This window comes from Urocitellus parryii, chromosome 5 (assembly GCF_045843805.1).
Source record: "Urocitellus parryii isolate mUroPar1 chromosome 5, mUroPar1.hap1, whole genome shotgun sequence".
NCBI classification, from domain to species: Eukaryota; Metazoa; Chordata; class Mammalia; order Rodentia; family Sciuridae; genus Urocitellus; species Urocitellus parryii.
The window spans coordinates 29,832,359-29,847,333 of NC_135535.1; the positions used below are offsets into that span (position 1 = coordinate 29,832,359).

Genomic DNA, 14,975 nt, shown 5'->3' on the forward strand with positions numbered 1-14,975 from the left:
CAACATGATGTTATAGAGTGGGTTACAGTTCAACAAATATCTAATGTCCATATTCTTTGTACTTTATTGAACTCACCATAAATCAAATTTGTGCCTGACATCTTTTTAAAATACAGCTTACCTTATTTTTCATCCAGATTACTTGAATGTATCACAAAAATGAGAATTAATTTACTGAGCTAATCTTTCATAACTACAGCTGGAAATTGCAAAAAAAAAATCAGTTATCAAATAACATAGATAAAATGGGGATAAAAAATGGGAAATCATTTTATGCTTAGTTATGTAATCAGTTGTTCTAATACTAGAATAAATTTTTGCAATCTAGAGTTTTTAATTAATAAAACAGAAAGCTCTTGTTAACTTACAGATAAGATTTATGCCTCCCTCAACATTGCCAACTTTATTTTTGTGAGCTTGTTCAGTGACATAATGAGCATCCTGTTTCCTTAAGTATTTAAGTGTAGGTTCTTGTGAATTGACAGGATAGAAGCTCTTAAGAACTGAGTAGGCCGACCAAGCAGCTGGTGTGACATTCAAGTGTTCATGTTGCCTTCTAGCTCCTGAACAGAAGGAGGAAAAAAAAAAAAAAAAAAACTCACTGTTTTAATTTAGAAATCTCTTCTTTGACTATAGCTGAAAATTTCAACATCAGTGAGACTAGAAAATGATAGAACATTTGGTTCTCATATTTAACTGGAGCTATAGTATGTTCTTATATTTGGTAAATTGCACAGGGTTATATAAAATTAACTTTCCTTATTTTTGTGCTTTTCAAAAGCTTACTTTTAACTATGAAGCTTACTGTAAGAATGAAAGGTTTCTAAAATACTTAAGTAAAACAATAGAATAAGAGAAAAAAATGCAGTTTTATTTTGCGGGTAGGAAAGTAGGAGGAGGCAGGTATCTAAATTATATAGTTCTCTTTTAAATTTGTTGTAATTAATACTTTCAGGTGTTTAATTTAATGTGTGTCCTAAATGTATCAATGTGAGTTTTCACCTTTTTACTTTGAATGAAGGAAATTATTTATAGTATTTGTGGAATTATAAGGTTTCAGTAGAAGAAGGTCAATATACTTGGTATTAAAAACCAAAGCAGTTCAAAGAACCAGCTTACAGAATATTTTTATAAAATGGTCTGTTTTCAATTATCCATGCAAATTAAGAAAAGCATAATAAAAGAACCATGAGTAATTTGCTTGTATTTTCATCAGGAAATTTTAGATCAGGCATGACAGTTCAACAGTTTGTTCCTTAGTCAAAGCCCAGGGCACATTTACCTACAATAGTGATTCTCAAGACCAGTAGCATCAGCATCCCTAGCATCTGAAAAGTTGTTAGAAATGTAAAGTCCCACACTGTGCCCAGATCAACAGAAGAGATTTCTGAGGTGTAGCCCAGCAGTCTGTGTTTTAAGGAGCCCTTCAGATGATGTTGTTGCACACTAAAGTTTGAAAACCACTAATCTGTAGTTATGTAGAATTAACTTTTAAATTTATCTTGGTTTGGGTAAATTAAGAAGGATTATGGTTTTTTGACTCTAAGTAAGTACAACATTGCAAAATTGGACCAGTATCCTAAGGAGATACAAGAAGCATTATAAGATGGTACCAACTAACCTGTCTAAAAGGCAAACATGCCTAAAGTTAGCTTCAAGATATCTGTGTTTGGGATCATTCACATTAAAAATTTATCATGTATTCTGCCTAATTAGTATTTTGTTGGCATAAACAAATAATCTGTGCTGGAAATGACAGTTATCAAAAGCCCCAGGGAGGATGAATCACCAATTTATAAAACCTGTTGTTCTTCAGTATGGCATAGTCCTTTATAGACTAAAGGTTATGGGAATGGGAGCTGCATTTGGGCTTGGAATAAGGGGACTGAGTCATTTTTTTCACACTTTCACTGAGCCAGACTGCTATAGTGTGGTTCCATCATTTTAATTGAATTATGAAATTCTGAAATATGAGAAAAACAAACAAAAAAACCATAAATAAGCCTTGTAAATGCACATGCAAATAATTTGTTATTATCTGTAAACCAGTCTCATTTTCTCTGATTAAAACCAGATGAAAACAATTATGATAAAGATTACGGTGCCACCCAGCTCCTCCCCACTGAGTCCCTTGACAGTTCTTCCAGAAGTGGAACAACAATAGAAAGTGAGAACAAGCAGCCAGAGATGGCAATGTGGTGAGAACAAGAGTGGAGCCATGGAGGACCATTCTCACAGCCGAACATTGCAAGAGTCGGGGAGTAATCAGGAGTAGCAGACGTTGCCAGTGGGCCAGATAAGGACTAAATGGCATTGGTTAGACTTAAGAACAATAGGGGTCCTTGGTTACCTAGGAATGGTTGCAGTAAATAGCCAAGGAGGGGCTGGGGATGTGGCTCAAGCGGTGTAGCGCGCTCGCCTGGCATGCGTGCGGCCCGGGTTCGATCCTCAACACCACATACCAACAAAGATGTTGTGTCTGCCGAGATCTAAAAAATAAATATTAAAAATTCTCTCTCTCTCTCTCTCTCTCTCTCTCTCTCTCTCTCTCTCTCTCTCTCTCTCTCTCTCCTCTCTCACTCTTTAAAAAAAAAAAAAATAGCCAAGGAGAAGCTCAGTTGAAATGGCTTGAGCTGTAAGTAGCAGAAGAAGAAACAAAATTTCAGAGAAGACAATAGCTAGGTGTGAGGTTGAGCGTTTTCTTACCAAATGCCTTTATGGGTAAGATTTTTGTTTCTTTGTCATTTATTGATTTGGCATATTTTTATTTTGCATGGGTAATCCTAACAAATTACTTCCCAAATAAACATGTCATTTCTTCCAGGCTTTATGAAATATTGAAATTCAGTATTATTTTGCATACCCTTGAGGATCTAGAATGACTCTGGTTAAAAACCATGGCCATGCAAGAGTGTGTGATTCATTTGAAAATCTGAAATAACTTTTAACTTCTGTTGTCTAAAAGGATTTAGAGGAAGGTTAAGTTGATCTTGTATACCAGGGTAATTTGAAGACTCTTTAAAAGCTGATGTTCTCTGAACTCATCTAACACAGTTAGCATATTACTTTAAGCATGTTATAAGGTTGTGTTTTGCTCTGCTATTTGAATTGTCATTGCTTCTGTTGCAAAGCCTCTTTTTAAAATTGATTATAGCTTAAGATTCAAATGAGCATTTTTTTTCAGTAAATACTGAGCCTCTACTATGTACCAGACAGTGCTGGGGAAGTTCTTTGGGAAGACAGAAAGGGTGGTAAACAAATCCTTGCAGCTATGTGATAAAAACTGTAACAGAAGAGCAAATTAATGCCTCCCCTATTTCCTACTCTGAGAGATTTGTTAAAATCGTCATGTCAAATTTGTAACTGACAGGAGCTATAACTTGCCCTTTAAAGTAGTATACTTAGTCTGTGCCTTTTGAAGAATCTACTAGATGATCAGTAAATTACGAGGGGAGTGAGACTAATTTTAGTCAACACAGATACAGGATGGTATTTATGAAACCTTTGAGATTAACAAACCAGGCATTGTAATCAATGCTTATTGTCTGCTATAACACATCTGTGAAGTTGAAATTCTGTTTGGTAAACTTATTCATTTATGTGTATATTATTCATTGTTCATTTGATGTGAGTTACTTTAACGAAGCTATATAGCATTTATATGCCCCTTGAAAAGTGAAAAATGTGAATTAAATTTGAGCCATCCCTTGGTTTCTTCTAAGTGTTTTAATGAAATAATCTGAATATACCAAAACTTCATACAATAAACTCCCCACCATTTATGATCTTCAAGTGTCTACTCTTTGATATGTATAGTATCTATCATTTTACACTTTCCACTATTGCACTCTAATAGTTCACAGTAACTTAACATTTCTTACTAAAAATTATTTTAATTGTTGGAAGACTTCAAGTTTTCAGTGTGTGAATCAGGTCAAAGTTTATTTTTTTGCCCCTGATGAAAATGACTCTGTAAGATGACTGAAAGATCATAGCTCTTCTTGCTAAAATAGGAGATTGCTCAGGCATGGTTTTGCCCTGAAGTAGTTTTTCAGTCTAATAGGCATTAAATTTAGGTTCAGTTATGTAGCAGTTGTATTATCTGTGCTAGTTGGCTTTTTGTTGCTGTGACAAATACCTGAGGAAAACAATTTAGAGGAGGAAAGATTTATTTTGGCTCATAGTCAAACGGCTTCCACAGCGTTCTGGCTATATTACTCTGGAACTGAGGTGAGGCAAAACATGGTGGAAGGGCATGGTAGAGGAAAACTCTCAGCTCACAGCACCAGAGAAGGAGAGAGAGGAAGGGTCAGGGTTAGGGATAGGAAATACATTTCCAGAACATTCCCCAGTGTTTTACTCCCTCCAAGTAGGACACATTTCCCACAGCCTCCACCACCTCCCAGTAGTATATTCAGTGATCAGTGAATTAATCAATCTACTGGTGAGGTCAGAATCCTCATGATCCAGTCACTTCCCCAAATTCCCATTTCTGAACATTACTACTACATTGGGGACCAGGTCTTTGGGGGACATTGTATCCAAACCATAACACTATTCATTTAAATAAGTGGTAAGTTTTGGGTTGTTTACCTGACTTGTCAGCACTACTGGTATCTAGGAGGGTTGGATGGAGCAGGGCTGGATGAAGTACTTTTTGAAGTAGTTCTCACTTAATCAAATGCCAATGGCAGCCACATGAAGAACAGCTATAAAGGTTAGTTATCCTTCTTCCTATAACTGCCTGGCTAGTTGCAGAGGAAGTGGAATTTATTTTATGTTAAAGGAACATACACACACACGTTCACACACAAGAAAATGGAGGTCTTTCAAGTGTTCTTTTAAAAACTATGTTTAGTTCTTTGTCGGTCTTTTGGTGCATCTAATTATTAGGATATCAGTGCCCATTTTGAAGTACAATACATTTCCCTGATAGTAGGAGCCTCCATAAGACCTGCACAGGGTTATGAATTATCTCATAATTTAACCATTGTTGGTCATTTACTCTTGTTTTTAATGATTCTGTGAGTGTTTAATACTTGTTTTCTTTTATTGTAATCATCTTTGTCCTTTTTAGAAATAGATTATTATAAGTGTTTGTTTTCAGTGACTATAAAATGAGCAATTGGACTTGATCTCCATTATCTCTTTTAGTTGTTAAATACTAGGATTCTTTTCTTTGTATTACTTAGAACAATGAAGGCTTTTAAAATTTTATTTATACTTTGTATTTTATTTTGATTTTAATTGAGTAACTTTTATAAAATTCAGTACTTTGCATAATCACTCCAAAAACTTTGTGATTACTCTGATTATGTTGCTACTTTAATATAAGCACGATGCTGCTAATTAATACCAATAGAATACATATTTAGCTTGGAGTGAATTGAACCTTGGTTTTTGCATACAAGCTGTTGCACCTCTTGTGTATCATATTTATACAGTTATATTTTTTTCATTAAATATAGGAGCCATACTTTTGTTCCAGTTACATTTAGCCTCATTTCCATCTGTCTATCTTATCCTGTCATCTAACATATTTGCTGATTCATCCAGCTTTGTGTCATTTATAGATTGGATAAATACAATTTCTATGTCTCCAAGTCACTAATAAATGTTTAGAATCAAACAGGAATTGAGTGCTAAACAATGCATTTAAAAACAAAAACATTTCCTTCCAGGTTTTTCCTCTTGTTACTAATGTTTTTAGTTGTGTTAGCATATATTTTCTCTCTTTCCTGCCAGAATCTTGTTTATCATTTCATATTTCACCCAGCTCCATATTTTACCCCATAATTAATTAATTACCCTACACTTCTTTTAGGTTTTTTTTGGTTATCATGTTGAGTCTAGATAACATTCATGCAACTTTTCCATGATAAGTCAAGTGGTTTTGTGAAAGAAGAAATTGAAATTGTATTATTAACACAGCTCTTATGAGTGCCACTCATTACTAGGCTCTCACAATCATCCTTTTATCTTCTTTTAAGACCCTGCCCATTCTTAAGAAAGCTTATGTATCAATAGGGATTTACCTTATTCCCTGTCTTAAAGATCATAGCCATTTTTGCCCACCTCTGGTTTTCAACTTCCTCTTTTCTTTGCATATGTTCTCAAAGACTAACAACTAATTTGATCAGTGATGTTGTTTATCCTGGGATATATTTTGTAGACTAAGAGTACATAGAGTAGCTGTGTGCTTTCTTTAAATTCCCCCTCTTCTGTGCTTCCACTTAATGTGTTTTTCCCCCCTTAAGATTTTCGATTGGAAGAGTTAAAGAAAATTAAATAACAAAGACAATTAAAATAGATACCCTACTTATTATTTTATCTCATTCCAAATAGTGGAATTGCTCTTGCTTGTCATTTTGTAGCAAACAAGTAAAAAGCACAACTTTTTTCTTGTCCTCCACATGTTTGTCAGTGGGACATATGAATGAAATAGTAGTTAAAGAAGCAAATGGTAGAAGAGAGATGTGATAGACACTGAAGAAACTGATACAACCTGATATATAATTTGTTGGTAATTGGTAATTCAAATAGTATACTTTTTGAAAAGTGGCTTATTCTCAAACTGGTTGCTTTTCCCTGGACATCCTTTTCTTACACTGGGGAAATTGAACATGATTGGTAATCATGTGCTTATCAAAGCTGAGGGTTGCAGAGTGTTGGAAAACTAAATCTTTAGAAGGAATTGATAAATTACTGAAAAGATCAAGGATAGGACCAATCTTAGTCATTGAATGACCCAGAGACTCAAATGATATCACAGGTACATGCCTCGCTCGTTTGGTGTGGGTTTGTGTGTGTGTATGTGTGTCCGTCCGTCCGTCCCTTTCCTACATGCTCTGTTCTCTACTGGATCCATTTCCAGAGACTTTCCCCTGTGGAACAAAATGGCTACAATTATACCTCATGTTTTTTCTCAGATTTACCTTCAGTAAGAAGAAATGTGTCTCTGCCTTGAAGTCACAGCGAAAGAAAGTCGAGCTGCTACTCATTGACCCTTTTGGGGTCACATTCAAATTCCTGAACCAATGAAATATGGCTGGGGGCAATATCTGATATGGATTCTCAGATTTACTGAACATTGGGCAAGGGCAAATCTCTAAATATGAAGTAAGGGTGTTACTGAAAAATGGGGGAAAAGGATGTTGAAGTGGCAAATATTCATAACCATACCCCTTTAGTACCAGTTTGATTAAGTAGGTACAATTGGGATTATTTGACTGTTTTTTTTTTTAACCTACAGAAACTTCCATTATGACACTTCCATTATAAGTGTGAAGACTTAATGTGGAGGCATTATTCATAGGCTGTTTTGTTAAAAATATAGTTTCAACTCCTAGTTCTATTATATATTCTTCTTAAAAAAAATATATATATATTCTTCTTGTTGAGGACTGTAAGGATATCCAAGAATTCTCTTCTCCTATTTGAATTATATCAGAAGAAAAAAGATTGGTACATAGGAATAGGAAAAAAAATCAATTTTATTGCTGAGCAAAGGTGAAATGGAGGACTTGGTTTTTGTGTAACAACTGTGAGGTTCTAATATTGAAACAGACATAACTAGACATTTATTTCCTCCCACTCCAGGCACTTTGAACAATAGTAGTAGTTTTAACATGGGGATCTTCCCCTTTAATATTAGAATGCATCGTTGAGTCCTGCAGGTATATGGCCCCAAAAGAAAGCAGAGAGGTGAAAAGCTACTACACAACATTTGGTTTTCTGGGAAAATCTTCTGTCAGGCAGGACATTTCACCTCAGGAGTAACTGGTGGGGTAGCAGGCCAGGAGTTATTGAGAAAATTTTTTTAATGAAAACCAGAAGACAGATGGACATCCTTCCCTTCAACACAAGACTTAAGAATCTTAATTATTTCATCTGTTACTCAAATAAAAATCTATTTGGGGGTTGGTATTATGTTCAGGCCAATAAATTTTGGGTATGGAGACTTAAGGGTGTCTGTCAAATAACCACCCTCTCTAGTTTTTGAAATTAGTCTATTATAATAATTGATGTGTGTGTAGGAGGGAACACTTTTTGCCTAGGAGATGAGTAAAATTGGTAATAATTGGGCGAGAATAAGGGTTTGTGAAGTGGGAGGAAGCACACAACAAAAGAAAATGTCTTAGAGAATCCATTACTATCAAATTCTTGCAAATTTAACCCAAGGCATCCAAACTTTCCTCAACCAGTCATCTTCAGGTCATTGGTATGAACCCAAGTTTTTATTAATTCTTCAATCCAGTAGTTCTCACAGTGTGCTCCCTAGATGGATAGCATTAACATTGCCTGGAAACTTGATTGAAATGCAAATTATGGAGCTCCTACTTAATCCTACTGAATTTAAAACTCTGGAGGTGGGGCCCAGCAATTTGTGTTTTAACGGGTCCTCCAGGTGACTTTGGTACATGCTGAAGTATGTGGACCACATATCATGATTTTAAAGCACCCTCATAATAGTTAAATAGCTAAAGATTAATTTCACTTGGAAGTATGTTTTTGAGTTCCTTATCATCATCTTATTAAATATTTTGGGAAGGAACAGGTGGATTGCTTGAAGATGGAGAAAATTTTAATCAGTAAACCATAGCTTGGCCTTAAATGCCAAACACCCAGCAGTGATTGAACTGCATTTTCCTCTTGTAGGTTCAGATAGTATCACGGAACCTATTTAAAAAGCTAAATGTAGTAGCAAAATGCACAAGGGATTTGATGTAGGAGACTTCAGAATAAGAACGAACCTGGGGAGAAGTGGTTATAATTTGTATAGAGGGACTTTTGAAGATCAGGAAGACAAAGGACTGTACAGAAGAAGTATTTTCAAAGGTAGAATTAACCAGACTTAGTAACTGAACCTGGAGAGGATGGAATCAAGTATAAGATTTCAAGCCTAGGTGATTAGGGTGATGGTGATTGTGGAAAAGAGCTTATTAGGGAATATAATGAATCCAATCTTTGACTTGTTCACTTTGAGGTGATTGTTTAAAGGATATATATGGAAAAAGAAGAATCTTTAGATAGGTCTTTAGCTAAGTTAGAATCTAAGAGGAGATAGAATTGTGGTGAAGAAATTGAAGCACTGCATTCTTTTGTTTCTCTGACTTTCATTTTCTACCATGGTCTGGCACAGTTCTGGGTTCTGAGAATATAGTGGCGAACAAACCCTACCCTCAACTAATATTGTAGGTGGAGGTAGACAAAATAATAACATATAAGCAAATGAACAGGATTATTTCAGATAAAACAGAAAAGACTAAGTAGAGAATTCTTTAACTAGGAAGTCAAAAGAAGACTTGAACCGTATGGTGGTACATGACTATAATCCTAGCAGCTCAGGAGGCTGAGGCAGGAGAATCATGGGTTCAAAGCCAGCCTCAGCAATTTTGTAAGACTGTAAGCAACCTAGTGAGACCCTTGAGAGAGAGAGAGAGAGACACCTGAGGTGGTGACCTGTGCCATTAAATCATGTGGAAGATAGTTTTATTTTGGAAAGTCAGAAGATGGTAGAGCAGCAGAGTGGCCAAGGAGAACTGCAAAACTGTATTAAAGGGTTCATTGTGTTTTTTTGACCTTTCAGAGGCTGTTCCATGTGAAAGATTTAGAGAGATGTCTCCATGTATGAAAAGGAAAGTAGAATTAAAAATAGTTGGCACTCTGATATTTCAGCCATTTGTTGTGCAGAAAACTCAATTTCATAGGGCATTAACCCTTCTTAGGAGAGTACAGAGTAGTAACACCTCCCAGGTTTAAATTGTGATGATCAAATGAGAGAATGAATCTTATTTTATCAACCATAGTGCTTAGAACTAAGTATTTCAGTAATAGCTGTTAGTAACAGTAACACTGAGAAAGGAAATTTGGTTATGGGAAAAGCAGTTTAATTTAATAATGATGAGATCGGATGTCTTTTGATATATGATTTTATTTAGAAATCATACTTGGATCTTTTATCATGCATGAAAATTTTAAAGGTATGAAACCAAAGTTCACAAATATTTTATAAGCAAACAATGTACCATGATTAGCTACCTGATGGCATTTAGAAAGTGTGCTTATGTGCATTACACTGTAGGATGGATCTTACTAAATTTTACATATTTTATTGTAGATGTGTACATCTCATGATTGATGTGAAGAAATGAGTCATGGACCAAAGGTCAAGATACTTCTCTGGGAAATGTTGCTGCTGATGCTGCTTTACAAAGTCACACAATGAAGTGTTTGGTTTAAGAAGGATTTTCATATTTAAAAGATTTTCATTTTGGAAATATATCAAGTGAAAATTAGATTTTTTTGGGAAACATTTTCCTCCTAATAAATTATACTTGTAATGGGCGACATGGCAAACAACTCAGTTGCATATAGTGGTGTGAAAAACTCTTTGAAAGAAGCTAATCATGATGGAGACTTTGGAATTACGCTCGCAGAGCTGCGGGCTCTCATGGAGCTCAGGTCCACAGACGCATTACGAAAAATACAGGAAAGTTATGGAGATGTCTATGGAATTTGCGCCAAGTTGAAAACATCTCCTAATGAAGGTGAGTTTTATGTTGTTTTTAGTCCTTTGTGCAGAGAGTGCTATATATTTGACTCATAAAAACATGTTTATATTGGTTTATATTTTCTTGGCTATTATGTGACCATGCCATAATTGTAGTGATGTTAAAAATAGGTTAGTTACCTGATTGGTACAGTTAAAGTTAAATTTACACCAAGAAATAATGTTATAGAATAATTACACGTTTCAGACTAGTGGGATGAAATAGTTTGTCCCGCTGTATGTATTATTGCTGCCTGTTTACAATAACAAGATTGTCTTTCCATTCGAGCTGTAGAGGATGGAAGCAAGCTTGGTAGCCCCCAGGGGATTCAGTGGAAATAAACCCTGATCACTATTCTTCATTTTGCCAGATGGTTTAAAATAGTTGTCTTTGCCAGTAGCTGACCAAGTCCTTTTCAACTTACAGGGCATAATCTAGACTTTAATTATTAGTTCAGGAAGTCCTAGAGCAAAGCTTGTAGTTTAGATGGCACATAGTTTTTCACTTAACAAACATTTCTTTGATTAAAAATAGTTTTCAAACTTTGGACTGAGTTGAATTTTCCCTGATTCAAAGAAGCTTTTGGTTTCATAATTCTTGATTTGTCGGAAGTTTCCTTTTGAAATCAAGAAGGGTTATTGTAACTTCATTGCATTATGGTCTTTGAAATGATTTGAAAAGATGATCTTTGATACATTGATCGTGTTGAACATAAAATTTACGTTAGGAAATTTCAAGAAGACATTTAAACATTGCAAAGGTGAGAGTAGAGGGAACATATGAGGATGAATGTTTGGTAATTATAATTTATTTTAGTAAAGATGGGGAATTATTACTGTAATATATTAAGTTAATATATATTCCAAAGTCACTTCTAGAGAAATATGCAAAAGTGCTTTTCTTAACATATTTTCTGAAACATGCCACATTGCTGCTCATGATAATATTTAACTTAATAACAAAAAGTAATTTTCCAAGATTAGAATTTTAAATCACACCAAATATCCTTTGAACTTTCATGTAATTTTCTACTGTATCGATAAATAGTTCCTTTGATTTCTCTGAAGTAGTATAACTTAGAAAAACTTAGTGTCAATATTCACTCATGTCCTAAAAAGCCTTCTTCAGATACTTGGTGTATCCTCTTTTTCTGTAAGACCTGTTAAATTTAAGCTAAGCCTGAATTGAATGCTTCATGATCACCAGATTAATAGGTGATGTTAACATTAAAGAGTCCTCAGTATGACAACAGTTTGTTCATAAAAGCCTTGTTGAGCTCCAGTTTCAGTTCTATGCTTAACTGTCTTCCCCTCTCTGCTCTTAATCAAATTTCTTGTTTTCTAATACTGAATACCTTCCTTTATGCCCTCTCATTTTTATAAACGTGATTTCTTCTTGGTTTACAGTACAGTTTCTTCTGTGCTCTTATTTTGGGTAGAATTCCTTACACTGATTATGGTTTAACTAGTGAAGTTAATTGAAACTTTGCTTCTAGTATAGTGGTTTATATTTTAGGAAGCAGTGATTACATACCATTTTGACAACATGGTAGAAGCAATGGATAAGCTCTAGAACTTTTGACATTAAGAATTTTTTGTGAATTGTTGGTAGTCTGTGCATTAAATAAAATATGCATTATTTTTTCCTCTTCTTTGTTTAGAAATCTTTTGCTCTTGTACTTCCTGGTATTATGAATTTAATATTTGCTAAAATTTGTACAACCTATTGTTTTTAATATTTATATATAAACGCTTAATCATTTTGCAATGTTCTTTTAAAGACTGTAAAGCAAAACATAAGCATCAGATTAGTATTTGCAGTTACTGAAAGTATAAATAAAAATGGCAACAGCTTTCATAGGAATATTATTTCCAAAGGAATTTTCATGATTTTAGTCTAGTAGGAATATGTCACTCAGAAGGCTATTGAATATTTTGTCACCGAAACATGATCAGAAATGAGCGCCTACCAGAAGTTTGTCTGCACAAAGAAATGATCTGGACAGCAAGCATTCTTTTGTTAGAATAATCTGTTTATATTCTAGGAAATATGGATTTTGATTAGTAAGGCTGAAGTCGTTTGCCTGTGCCTTTAGTTCTTTCATTTATTAATTCATTCATTGGTCCTTTCATCAGACCTAGGATGTTGATTATCATATATTTTATATACCCTCTTTAAAAAAGTAAAAGTATTGGCTGTTACTGTGAGACAATTATAAGTATATAATTAAATCACATTCCAATTTCAGATATTTTAATAAAATGTAAGAATATGTAACTCTTAGAATTGCCGAAATGTGGGTTGAGAGTATAGCTCAGAGGTACAGTACTTGCCTAGCATGTGTCATGCCCTAAGTTTAATCCCCAGTACCACCCCTCCCATCAAAAAAAATTGCTGAAATATAGTATTATCAGGTACCTGGTAAGTGTGTAAAGCCTGGAGGAACAACCCAGGAAATTTCTTAAGAACAATAACAACTATAATTATGGATAGCACTGATGATATGTAATACTTTTTGTATCAGGTTGGTTATTAACATTTACAAGTATTAATTCGTTTTATCTGTCTAATACCTTTACCCTATTTTCAAACCAAAGAGCACAAAAAAGGTTAAATACCTTACAAGTCTCACTCTGGTTATAGTCATATTTTTTAATACAATGGCCATGCTTTTAACCACTGTATTTGGTTTTAAAAGTTTAGCTCACATAGCTTGTGAACAAATTTAGATACTATAAAAGAGGCACATGTGTTCTCATCTAATAAGTTTTTATGGAAAAACAGAAATTTTTTGGAATTACATGGTTAAAAAAATGGATTATGGTTCTGTGCGTTAGTCAGCTTTCTATTCCCTGTGACAAAATACTGAAATAATCAACTTTAAAAGGAGGGAATGTTTATTTTGACAATTTTGGAAGCTTTGGTCTATGGTTGGTTGGCCTATTGCTTCCAGCCTATGGTGAGGCAGGAATACAGGGCAAAGGAAACTGTCTCATGGTAGATGGAAAGCAGAGAGAGAGAAAGAGAGGAGAAGCCAGAGTTCCATTATTCCTTTCAAGGGAAGGACCTAACTTCCTTCCACAAGGTCCCACAGCCTAAAGATTCCACCATTCTTAAATAGAGCCACAAGATGGGAGCACACCTTCAACACATGGGTCTTAGGAGACATTCAAGATCCAAACAACAGCATTCTCTGTTGCAATCTAGTCCTTAAAAGCATGCCCCCACCTTATCAGTCAATTACATATTTGTGCTTCCTTTTTGTCACACCATTACTTGTTCTCTAATAGAGTAGTTCTTGAACTTGTTCTAAGAAGACTGCATGGGTACTGACCAAAAGGAATTATTTTGAACCAGATGTGAGTTTTTTACATTTAAAACTTCTTAGCAGTTCTGATAACCATCATTAAAGGAACTGGAACTGTAAAATTAGCTGGAATTGAGATTTGTAACTTTGTATTTTTAGCTCTTTCTTTTTGAGCAAGCATCTGTTTCATAGTCTTCAGAATCTAAGAATGTACTTTTATATCAAAATAACCTGCTTGGAACATCCTAACTGCATAAAGTTACCTTAACAATTTTTGGTTTTGTATCTTGGTTATTTTGCTACAATTGACTTTTTTATTCATATTCTAAATTATACTTCTTGATTCTTTTTTACAAAAGCTTTTGGTATCTTTTTTATTTTAATATATTCCTATGTTGTCTATGTTATATTTTATATTGAATAGTAGGTAGTCTTTTCTCTGGTGATAGAATTTTAGGAATGTAGGCCTCTATACCTAGTGCCTTATTTTTCAGTAGTATTACATTGAGCAAAACATAAAAATAAATACATAAAAATTAAAGGTGGTACCAGTTGGTATTCTGTAAGAGGCATGGCTTTGTGGACTTATAAAGGGCAAGAAGTTAAGTGAGATCTTAAGATTTTTGGTGGTTGCTACAATTAGGTAGAAGAGGGAAAAAGCAAAGCAAATAAGAAAGGAGACAGATAAACTAAAGAGGTGTGGTAGGAAGCAAAGTGGGGTCAACAACATTTCTCCCTGATTGCCCAAAGTTTCTGTGATGATGTTTCAGATGACGGTTTATATTTGCACTTGCCAAAGTAAAGCTGTTTTAATGGTGTCCTTTGACCATGTCTTCATGATATAATAGAATAAAACTAACAAACATGGAAGTATATTTTAGCTCTTTAAGAAAATCAGCCCTTTACCCATGGTAAATCATTATTAGCTTATAAGCTACTATAAGAATTCTCTTATGCCCCCATGTATATGCTTGGTTAGCACAGGCATTGAGCAAGTATTTTCATGACCATGTGTGTGTCAGCCATCTATGTTTTTATATTTGTATAGAGTCATCCTTGAAATTTTTATATTGATGATCATGCATGACCTTGTCCTAGAAATTTAGTGCTACTAT

General features: G+C 34.5%; 1 protein-coding gene across 6 annotated transcripts in view; it reads left to right on the forward strand.

Annotated features, from left to right (window-relative positions):
* The window catches only part of Atp2b1 (ATPase plasma membrane Ca2+ transporting 1), a 105,228-nt gene that overhangs the window by 36,151 nt on the left and 54,102 nt on the right, over window positions 1-14,975 (forward strand). For 5 of the 6 annotated variants that reach the window (XM_026399066.2, XM_026399031.2, XM_026399056.2 and 2 more), the window contains exon 2: window positions 10,121-10,550. In XM_026399066.2, the coding sequence (XP_026254851.1) occupies window positions 10,343-10,550 (208 nt within the window). In that variant the 5' untranslated portion in view covers window positions 10,121-10,342. Of the gene's footprint in view, window positions 1-2,676; window positions 2,722-10,120; window positions 10,551-14,975 lie in introns of those variants that run through there. The other variant, XM_026399047.2, reaches the window with a different exon arrangement.